At 43.2% G+C, this 10,850-nt stretch overlaps 2 protein-coding genes across 3 annotated transcripts; one reads left to right on the forward strand and one right to left on the reverse strand.

Annotated features, from left to right (window-relative positions):
- Positions 1 to 48: 48 nt before the first annotated feature.
- usb1 (U6 snRNA biogenesis 1) lies at positions 49 to 3,791 on the reverse strand. 2 transcript variants are annotated; one of them, XM_046036593.1, is made up of 7 exons: positions 3,036 to 3,791; positions 2,260 to 2,402; positions 1,918 to 2,101; positions 1,465 to 1,518; positions 1,220 to 1,325; positions 918 to 998; positions 49 to 325 (listed from the first exon to the last, which is right to left on the reverse strand). In XM_046036593.1, the coding sequence occupies exons 1-7, from the start codon at positions 3,185 to 3,187 to the stop codon at positions 218 to 220; spliced, it is 828 nt and encodes a 275-aa protein (XP_045892549.1). In that variant the 5' UTR covers positions 3,188 to 3,791; the 3' UTR covers positions 49 to 217. The 2 variants fall into 2 exon arrangements, with proteins under 2 accessions (XP_045892549.1, XP_045892550.1); XM_046036594.1 differs by having other exon boundaries at positions 2,260 to 2,399; positions 3,036 to 3,758.
- znf319b (zinc finger protein 319b) lies at positions 3,773 to 10,044 on the forward strand. Its single transcript, XM_046036553.1, has 3 exons — positions 3,773 to 4,143; positions 5,510 to 5,656; positions 5,743 to 10,044. The coding sequence occupies exons 2-3, from the start codon at positions 5,652 to 5,654 to the stop codon at positions 7,613 to 7,615; spliced, it is 1,878 nt and encodes a 625-aa protein (XP_045892509.1). The 5' UTR covers positions 3,773 to 4,143; positions 5,510 to 5,651; the 3' UTR covers positions 7,616 to 10,044.
- Positions 10,045 to 10,850: the final 806 nt, after the last annotated feature.

The raw sequence follows: 10,850 nt of genomic DNA on the forward strand, positions 1-10,850 counted from the left end.
CATGATCTCGTAGTATTAGTACAGCCACATGCAAAACACAAAAGGAAGTACAAAACCAGTCGCAACTTTATTTTAATTCTGTATATAAATAATGTAGAAAATTACATTAACATTATTCTAGTCCTTATTTTTGCCATTGAGCCTTAATTTGTCAGTGTTGTGGGTCAGAAGAATGTAGCTGTAAAAGGTCCAGTGGTCAGGGTGAAAATGTCAAATTTTAGGTTTCCAGAGGGAAGCGGAAGGTCTTGTTTCCTGTTCTGCAGCGCAGCTCCACGCAGTCTAACCTCAGCAGAAATGGGCCATCTTCGTGGTCATCCACCAGACTCTAACGGCCAAAACATCAGAGACTTGTGAGAGGTGGTCAGCTAGTAAACTCTGTGCAAGTCATTCATTCAAAAGTGCTGTGACTGAGGCCGCTGCCCAGAGAACCATCCCCAGGAGTGTAACACACATACAAAGAGTAACAGACAAAGTTTTCTAATCCAAAGCATTTATATGAAACCTAAATCAAAACAACAGCCTGACTGTTAGTTGAGTTTTAACAGTATATCAGCTGATATTAAATTTTTAAGGCATTTTACAGTGAATAAATGAACTTGTCACTGCTCTGATGGGAAAATTATATGATGGAGATACTTTATAAATTACCTCACGCATATCTTTGGCATGGTTGTACAGCAGTTTATTTGCAAACACGCGTGCTAATAACAACATAGCTGCGGTGAACTAATATCAGCTGATATATTGGTCTAGTTCCAAACATACTGAGGTATTTTAAAAAGGATTAAGGAACTGTATACACACACACACATGGATTCAGAAAGGACTGGCAGGAGCAACAGTGAAATTATTTCTAAAGGAACACAATGATGTCAGTGTTAAAAGTTATGTTAGACCGATACAAGACTTCTCGGTACCTGCAGCTCCTGAATGCACTCCTTTATCTGTCCTGCCAAGTCTCCAACACACCAGGCCAGACTCACATGGAAAGATGGATCCTAGAGAACACATCAGAGGGAACCATTATGGAGGTGAGACATGGATGTGCACTACTTTAGATTCTTTTGGATGACTTGTTCATATTTTCTGATTCACAATCAATTCACTGTATTGACCCGGTTATAAACACCTAAACAGTGACACAGACTGGTCCAGCTATAGACCCTAAAGGATAAAAGGATAAAATCAGTGTGTGTGTTAAAATGTGTTGGTCAGTGACCTTATAAAAAGTGTCGAGGCGAAACTCTGTCATTGTTCTGTCCACGGCTTGGACCAGGTCCAACAACTGAGCGTGCCCAGTACACACTTCCATCCCCAGAAAGGTCCTGCACGGGACAACAGACAGAGACACATACAAGCCAAATGCCAAAAATTAAAATGTATCTTTGACAGATAAATCCTTTATATCTATCTATATAGATACAGATGGATAGATAGACGAGACAATTAAAAGACTGACTTTACCTCGTCTTCTCAGCGTTACAATAGACCCTCACTCTCCCCGCTGAGCACACAAACCTGGCAACAAAAAAAACTCAGCTAGAATGAAAATATCAAAAATAATCCGCATCTGATTTTATTTTTACTGTTCCACCTACTCCAGTGCAGATGACCCTCTAGGATGCTGCTGCAAATACAGTTTTACTCAAGTTGCCTTGAGATAGTTGTGGTTTTACTGAGTATTTGTGTGTATCATGGATTTACTGTTGTGATTCATTTGGCTACGGCTGGCTGCCCAATTGTTTAAGTCCACTGGGATACTAAAGACTTCCTTTATTTTAAATAAATAAAAGATTACCTGTCCTGCAAATTATTTTCTGTATATTCTGTCTATACCTTAAAAAGCGGGAAAAAGAAGAACAAATCAAAAGAATGTTATAAGATTGAATCACCCTGTGTAGGGGTATTTGAGCAAACCTCTTGCAGTGCACCAGGCCTGCCCTGAGGCTCTGTGTGAAGGGCTGGATCCAGTGGTGTCTCAGCACCACCGTCTGGGACAGGCTGAGGTGGAACTCCTCCTGCGGGGTCAAAACCGCACCATGGGCCCTTGCTACAGAGAGCAGCGCATCCAACAACTCCCTGAACTCCTCCTCAGGATGGTCTGATGTGTAGAGGAGACACGGGGGAGAAACAAGAAACCAAGTTAAGCGAAGAATCCGGTTAAATAAATGATCATACATTTGACTTGCGTAACAACATGTGCGATGACGTGACTTCTCTTGATGATCACTCGTCAACAGTGCAGCGTTTCTGTCTTACATGGCAAATAAACGTAGGTGGCCCAGTTGCCTCTCTCGTGTTTGAAGGAGCGGATGCGTCCACCATGAAGTGCGCTGTCTTCAGTCTGTGAGTCCACTTCTTCTGGAAACATGGCCATAAGGCAACCAGGAAGAGGCAGCCTGCTGGCCCAATAACAGGGGTCACTTAATTTTCTATTTCCTATATCAGTCAATGGCAACTCATGTGAAACTCAACACTTTCAGTAACTTTGTCAGCCAGGACTTGGCCACAGTGGTGGAATGTAACCAAGTACATTTACTCAAGTCCTGTACTTAAGAACAAATTTGAGGTACTTGTAATTTACTTGAGTATTTCCATTTTATGCCACTTTCTACTTGTACTCCATGACATCTCAGAGGCAAATACTGAACTTTTTACTCCACTACATTTATCTGGCAGCTTTAGTTACTAATCACTCTTTAGATTACTCTTTTTCATACCTTTCCTGTCCAGGGAAAACTATGATTGAACTACTCAACAGTATATAAAAGGAGTTAAAATTAACACAACCCTATCTATCTATCCATCCATCTATCATCCAAACATGTCATAATAGGAAACACTGACAGGGAACATTTACTACAGTAGGAGTAATTACCTTTGCTGATAATACTTAAATACTTTTACTTAATGTTTGAATGCGTGTTACTTGTAGTGGAGTATTTTCTCAATGTAGTAAGTAAAAGAGTGTCATCCTCTTTCTCCATACAGTCACTGGTAAATCCTGCTCGGGCCTACAGAAAGTCACCACACACCTTGTTTTAGGAAGCTGTTCCTCAATTCTGGGTTTCTTGCTCGCAGGGCGGCCATTGTCATCTTCCTCTTCACACTTTCGAGAGCAATGTTGTTCAGTCGCCTCTGCCGCCTCGCTGTCCTCCTCCGAGCTGCTGCTGTAGCCAACCAACATCCTGAAGTGTGTGCTGGGTCAGGACTTAGCAAACATGAATTGTACATGCGAACTAGCAAAAAGACTGAGAGGAATTAACATAGTTATTTAAACATTGGAGACTACAAACATATTTACTGTGGCTTTCCCAGCGATTTCAATCACTCAGCCGGTGTATCACCCACTTCCTATGTAAACAACCTGTTGTAATGAGAATTTAGGTCCCAGTGAAACACAACCTCGCCTTTAATCAGTTCCCCTTTCGATGGTTTGCCTCAAGATGAGCACAGTGCATGGAGGAAGGACCTGTGTGTGGGTGTTTTGTGTTTACAGTTATCTGCTCGGCTTAAAAGAGTCTCTGTTTTAATTTGTCAAAAATGTATTTATCATGACAAGATGACAGGTTCAGCAGAATCTGCAAGTGCAATCAGTTTTCATTTATAAAAAGTCATTAACACATTTTAGTGTTTAGGACAGCGGGAATAGATCGATAGGATAGCCTGAATGTGGTTAACTGAGAGTACTTTTGCAGGATTGTAACATTAAAGCCACTATTCACTAGGTTCCGGGTGTGCGTGTGTGTGTGTGTTGTGAGCATGCCAATTAACTCTTGGTTTATTCATGTTCCCGTGCGCGGGCAGTGGCTCAGATGCTAGCCGATAGCTAGCTAGCAATTTATAACAAAATGCATATCTTTTTGTTAGCCAAGGGGATGCCCTAGGAGCCAAATAAATGTATACGTGAAACGATAACGTTTATGGGGCGATTTGGGAGATCGCGGGAGAATTCTGACCCATTTTAATGACCCCTAAATCCCGATTTTTCGGCCCCTGGAGCCACAGCGCTCGAACAAGAGAGCATCCCAGCACCGTTTGCGGATATGAGGAAGGGACCCGACGTTATTCGGGGGAGAAGCTAACATACAACTGACTGGCATTTTATCAGGAATACTCTGTCGGCTTGACTGGACGGTCCGGGTATGTAAATGCGGAACATCTCATCACTGTTTACATGCAGCACTCACTAACAAACGTGTCGCTTCAGCATTTGCTACTATGCTATAACGTTAGCAGGCTAACGGTATCTCTTTCCTGTGCCTCTGTGGCTGCGTTAGCAAGTGGCTAGGCTAACCAGCTAACCCATCCTGATTACAGTGATCTTTGCCTGCAGACGAAAAACGTTATGATGCGCAGACGCTGCCTTCCACTTTTTCCCCCTTTTTTAATTTTTTTTAGCGCGAATCGTTGAGCATTTTGATTTTTGCACAGACAGGGGAGGAACTACATAACCAGCATAAAAAAGATTTAAATATAACGTTACTACTTAGCGGTAGTTGTTTGTGCCCAAGTGTTTATGTTAATGAGAGCCTGCTTGCTGTGTGTTTCTGCTTCACGGATGTTGCATATCTTAAAGTTGTTTATGATTACATTTCATTGCATTTGGATGCTTTTAGCATTGTTTACATACAGTATAAATCATTGTAGAGATGTTAAGATTCTCCCCGTCCTTGTATATGACTCTTTGGCCGATGTAAACACGTTTTAATCACTTCATCTGTTGTCACCGACGTTTTATCTCCCGCCAGAGTTGCTTAATTAAAATGAAAAATCTGCTTTGATATTTTGTCAGGAGCTGTCTGCATAGCCTGTCACCAAGCTTTTGTGAACTATGTAAACCTCTGCTGACGGATCATAAATGTCATCTAAAGCTGATGTTGCAAGTTTGCAAATGTTTTTGCTAAACTAATACAGTAAAACTTAAATAAATAACTGATCTTTTATTTGCTTAAATCACTGAACTCACCCTGCCTCTATGTGGGACAGGCTTTAATTCCTTTACCATGCTAGTAAATCTGAAAGAATTATACTTTGGTGCTCATTGTTTCCATAAAACGGACTAAACAATTGAATCAATTAAATATTGAATTTAACTGATCTAACGATATGTTCAAACATATATATTATGTTATATTGGTATGTCTGATCTAAGCAGCTTAGAACTAGCTCAAGCAGGTGACCTGGTGGGCTTCAAGAGTTTTTATACGTCCAGAGAACTTCTGTAAAAACCAGACCACGAATCTAATTGAGACCTGCGTTTATTTGTCAAAACATGTAGCCATGCCTGACCTGTAAGAGGGACAGGCGTCTAATTGGGACTAGGCTTTTAATTGAAGTTACACTGTATTACTTTTTGCTGCCATGATGTACCGTCTGTTTGATGAATGTTGCAAAATATTGCATTAGTGGAGTCCATCGCTTAAACCCTAAATGCACTATAGTTATTGAGTAACTTCTTTCTTTCCCATTGCCATTTTGACTCACCTTGATTCTCTTTTTCATACAGATACCACTTGAAATCCAAGAAGTGAAGTGGAAGTAGGGGATTTTCTTCCCTTTCTGCCTACAGCTCTTCTCCTCCCTGCGATACTGTTCCTGTCATTAAATCCCTCGTCACCCTTGCCAGTTTTTCAGTGCCACTTGCTGAAATGGAGTGAGTTTCTATCCTGTTGTCTTAACACACCCTGAAGCCTTTATCCCATTATTGAAATATATGTCTGTCTCCCTTTCTTACTGCAGTTGGGCCACGCCAGCAGCCAAACTGAATCCCTACACCCGAGCCCGCATGACAGAGGCCTGGCAGCAACACTCAGTCGGTCCACCTCAAGTCGTCCACACTATCCCTCCAGGAGCTGAGAACACGTTGGGCTGTGCCGTGTATGGCATTGTACTGCAGCCAGATGCTACGTCTTTGCAGCAACAACAGCAGCAACAGACTCAGCATGGACAGCACAGCCAACACAACCAACAACACAGTGCGAGTCAGCAGCACGGAGGCGGGCAGCACAGTCAGCAGCAGCACCCTGCCCAGGCCCAGCAGACCTCCCTACAGGTAGGGACAGAGGGAGGACACAAGTGTGGGGCCTGTGGACACGATATCTCCCACCTGGCCAATCCACATGAGCACCAGTGCATGGTGAGTCAGGACAGGTCATTCCAGTGCACCCAGTGCATGAAGATTTTCCACCAGGCGACAGACTTGCTAGAACACCAGTGTGTTCAGGTGGAGCAGAAGCCGTTCGTGTGTGGGGTGTGTAAGATGGGCTTCTCCCTACTCACCTCTTTAGCTCAGCACCACACATCCCATAACAGCACCAACCCAATGAAGTGTTCAATATGTGAGAAGACCTACCGACCCGGTTCTTCTGGCAACGTCACACCCAACTCAAATAATCCCCAGCAGTCCGGCAGTGATGGGGCATCAGCCAGCAGCAGCTCATCCATTCTACCCTTTCCCTCGGCACGAGACCGGCCGTACAAATGCTCTGTTTGCCAAAAGGGCTTCAAACACCTATCAGAACTTACGCGGCACGAGAGGGTCCACACAGGAGAGAAGCCCTTCAAATGTGACACATGTGACAAGGCCTTCAGCCAGTCATCACACCTACAGCACCACCAGCGAACACACAGCAGTGAACGCCCATTCAAGTGTGCTGTTTGTGAAAAGAGTTTCAAGCACCGCTCCCACCTCGTGCGCCACATGTATGTGCACTCTGGTGAGCACTTGTTCAAATGCAACTTATGTGAGCTGCACTTCAAAGAGTCGTCGGAGCTCCTTCACCACCCCTGCCACCCGCAGGGTTCCCGCCCCTTCCGCTGTGCCACATGCGGTAAGGGTTTCAAGCGGCCGTCAGACCTTCGCCAACATGAGCGCACGCACTCGGAGGAGCGTCCCTTCCACTGTGACGAGTGTCAGATGAGCTTCAAGCAGCAGTATGCGCTGGTTCGGCATCGACGCACACACAAAGACCCTACTGACCGGCCATTCAAATGCAATCTGTGCGACAAGGGCTTCATGCAGCCCTCTCACCTCCTCTACCACCAGCATGTCCACGGCATGGACAACCTGTTCAAGTGCGCCTCGTGCCAGAAGGAGTTCAGCCAGTCAGGAGAGCTGCTCAGACACAAGTGCGGCGAGTCATCCAACACCTCGCCCGACAAGCCGTACAAGTGTGACGTTTGTGGCAAGGGCTACAAGAAGAGTTCCACGTTACAGCGTCATCAAAACTCTCACTGCCAAGAAAAGCCCCTCAAGTGCTCGCTCTGTGACCGCCGCTTCCTCTCCTCCTCGGAATTCGTCCAGCACCGCTGCGATCCGTCGCGGGAAAAGCCGCTGAAGTGCCCTGACTGCGAGAAACGTTTCAAATACTCATCAGACCTGAACCGACACCGGCGCGTTCACACAGGGGAGAAACCATACAAATGCGACCACTGCAACAAGGGCTTCAAACAGCGAGAGCACCTGACCAAACACCAGAGCACGCACTCCAGAGAGGGCCAGTTCAAGTGTGTTTGGTGCGGTGAGCGCTTCAGTGACTTGGGCTCTTTGCAGGATCACACGGTGCAGCACACAGCCGACGGAGGGGGTTACCCTGTGCCCCAGTGCATATAAATGCTCACAGACCTTTTCCCTTGAACAGACAGTCCCCTAAAGTCCCGTCCTCTTGTCTGTCCCTTTCACCACATTTGAAGGACAGTCCAGGTTATTACAGTTATTATTGCATTCATTCCCACCAGTGATGCATCAGGTTTTTGTTGCTCTACTAACCTGCCCAAAGGCCTTTAATACTGTGACCCTGTCATTCCATAAGATAACGAGAAGGCCTTTTTCTCTCCCTGCGCTCTCCTTTTTGTTCCACCTCATTTTCTTTTTATACCCGTCCTCTTCCCTTTTTTCTCAGCCCCACACTCAGACAGTTGATAGCAGTGAAGAGGCCACAACCCCACAACTAGAGCTGCAACCATTATTCGATTAGTTGGTCGAAAGAAAATTAATCAACAACTATTTTGATAATCCATTAATTGTTTCAGGTAAATTTTTTTTTGAGCAAAAATGTGCAAAATTGGCTGGTTTCATTTTCTGAAATTGAGGAATTGCTGCTATTGTTTGTCATTTATGATAATAAATTAAGAGTCTTTGGGTTTTGGACTGTTGGTTAGACCAAAGAAGCAATTTGAAGACATCAGTTTGGACTCTGTAAAATTTAGATTTTTCGTTTTTCACAATTTCTTGACATTTTATAGACCTAAACATTAATCGCGAAATTTGTCGGCAGATTAGTCAATAATGAAAATAATCGTTAGTTGCAGCCCTAACCACAACTATGAGTCATACTTAGTCAGCCTGTTGCAGACAGAAACAGGTGCTATAATGCAGGTTGATACAGCAAGTACTGAGATCCCTCCTAATGTCCTCCCCCCAGGAAAGGAAAAAAATTGAATTGCCCCTTCATTGTCTTATAAGAGACAGCCATTGTTGTTTTGTTTTTTTAAAGTTCTTGGCAGGAAGTATGTTGTAAGGTGTACGTAATGAATCAGTAGAGGCGAGTCTTAACCTAAACTGGCCGGGCCACAAACTGTCATGACTGCTAGAGTATCCACTAGAGGGGGATCATTCCCTTGTTTTATTCTTTTTGCCTTTCCCTCTCTTTGTCCAGAGACATCTCTTCCCTGCTCCTCAGTTTCTCCCTCTTTCTTCTTCCCATCTCTGCTTTCTATTGCTTCTTCCTCTTCCTGTCTCAGCCTGTCGCTGTATAACATCAGAAGGCTGGAAAGTTTCACTGACCGCTCAGACACACACACATGCACTCACATTCGTTTGCCTTTGGTCAGGTGAAGGATGACTTGAAGTGCTTTTCATTTTCATGTCCCCACAGTAATAGAGAAACAGTCTTTATTATTTTGGTCCAGACTGCTTCCACATCCCTCTGGGTTGTGGGATAGTATTTTTACATGTATAATTTATGAAGTAGCCAGTATGCTCCTCATTGTATGTGAAAGGGAAACAGTGTGGGGGGAATTTGGGGGTTTATTGTCCTATAGTGAAATAATTCCACTGATAAAATGTCTGTGAGTGTATGTGAGGTTCATGGTTTTCATGAATACTCCTGTTTGTATCAAAACACCAGTATGAAGCAGCACCGGATCTCAAAGGTGTGTAGACTAACCAACCAGCAGAAGTCAATACAAAAACCCAGATGATCGATACCATTCTCACCAGTCAGAATAGACTTATATATAGAAATATATATTTCACACTAATATACTTGTCATATTCCTGCAGAGGTCAGTGCTGTTAGACTTACATGTGCTGAAAATGTCCAAGTTTGAACATTACACTTCCTGTCTCGGCCTGTACATACTATGGATGTGTGAGTGTACTTGTCAGAATTTGTCTTTCTTAAAAACAATGTGTAAGGACTGTTTTTGTATTCTTGCTACTTTTTACCATGTGAAATGTTTTGACAAAAGCTCTTTTGTTGTTTTTGTAGTCCATGTAGTGATTGTATCAGTATGTCGCAGGGAATCTCATGGAGCACCCTCCGTGTGTGTGTGAGTCTGGGTGTGTGAATGTAAACAGTATTCTGTCAAACAGGGAAATTCCGACTGTAGACAATTGTATTAGAAATGTTTCAACAGACCTGCGCCTTTTTTTTTTTTTTTTTTTTTTTAAATTTACTAACCTTACTGGTCTGTCATCTGTTTTTTGCAGAATGAACCTGCACTTTGTGTTAGATATTTTCCATGATTTGAAAGAAATATTAGCACTGTTGTTCCCGTTCTATGTTGCGTTAAGGTTGATGTTGTGTCTGTCAGAGTGGGTTTATACCAGAGTGAATGACACCATGCTCTTCTTTGAATGCTATGAGATTCTGGTTGCGCTTAAGGAGCCTGGAACGCAAGTTGGCTAACATGTCATCTGTGATCGCCATTGTTTCTTTTTCTGTTTATGTGGGGGGCCGTTACCTCTCTCCCCTCTCTCTGTTTTACTGTTGAGTCATGGTTTGAGTGCAGTATTAAAAAGTATTGAGTACAAATGGAGGAAGGCCAAGGAGACGGAAGTCACATTTGTTTTAAATTCTGGCTTTCAATTCTTTTTTTTGTTTTAGCCTTCAAACGAGGCCACGGTGCCTCTCTGCCTCTTCCTCCTCGTCTGCTTTCTGTCTGTGTCCTTCATCTTCATCATGCGAGGTCAGATGGTTAGTTCTATCAGCCATCATATTTTTATTTTCTGAGTCTGGTATTATAAGACTTTGAGAATTTTGAGAGAAAGAATTACTGTATGTTTTTTTATGGTTTCACATTTGTTTTTTTGTTTTTTTATTAATCTTTAAATTGATATGAATATACATATATATATTCCTTAAAGGAGAGACCAGGGCCTTGGGGTGACTTTGATAAAGTTGGCTGTATTTTAACATCTGTATTCAGCTTTCAAAATGTAGAATTGTTTTTAAGGACAAATCACAGATGAAACGATGTCTACACAAAGAATTCTGCAGGGTGGTGGTGTAAAAGTTGAATAACTACAACACAAACACACCAGGAATCAATGAGGGTGGGTTCATGTTTGCCAAGAATTACAAGTGCTCAAGGACTTTTGACTTGTTAACTGGTGCTGACACATCATCAGATGTGCATAATAAGAAATAGTCACTCCAGGTGCAGGACAAGGACCTCACATACTGTATACTACTGACAGTAGATTTAATGTGTCCGTAAAAGTGTACATTCAAAGCCTAAGAAAAATCCCAGGCCAGCAGCACTAATTTAGTGTTGGTGAGGGCAACTGTCTGGTGGTGCATTTGTCCTGCGTGTTCTAGAGTAGCCTACTGTTCAGGTAGGAG

The sequence above is a fragment of the Micropterus dolomieu genome, linkage group LG22, assembly GCF_021292245.1.
Source record: "Micropterus dolomieu isolate WLL.071019.BEF.003 ecotype Adirondacks linkage group LG22, ASM2129224v1, whole genome shotgun sequence".
Taxonomy (NCBI): Eukaryota; Metazoa; Chordata; class Actinopteri; order Centrarchiformes; family Centrarchidae; genus Micropterus; species Micropterus dolomieu.

Coding starts and splice junctions, on each gene's coding strand:
- usb1 (XM_046036593.1), bottom strand. CDS start 3,187: ATGTTGGTTGGCTACAGCAGCAGCTCGGAGGAGGACAGCGAGGCGGCA. Junction 1,519..1,917: donor GGCCTGGTGCACTGCAAGAG/GTTTGCTCAAAT, acceptor TTTTGTTGCCAG/GTTTGTGTGCTCAGCGGGGA. Junction 999..1,219: donor GCCTCGACACTTTTTATAAG/GTCACTGACCAA, acceptor TGTGTTCTCTAG/GATCCATCTTTCCATGTGAG.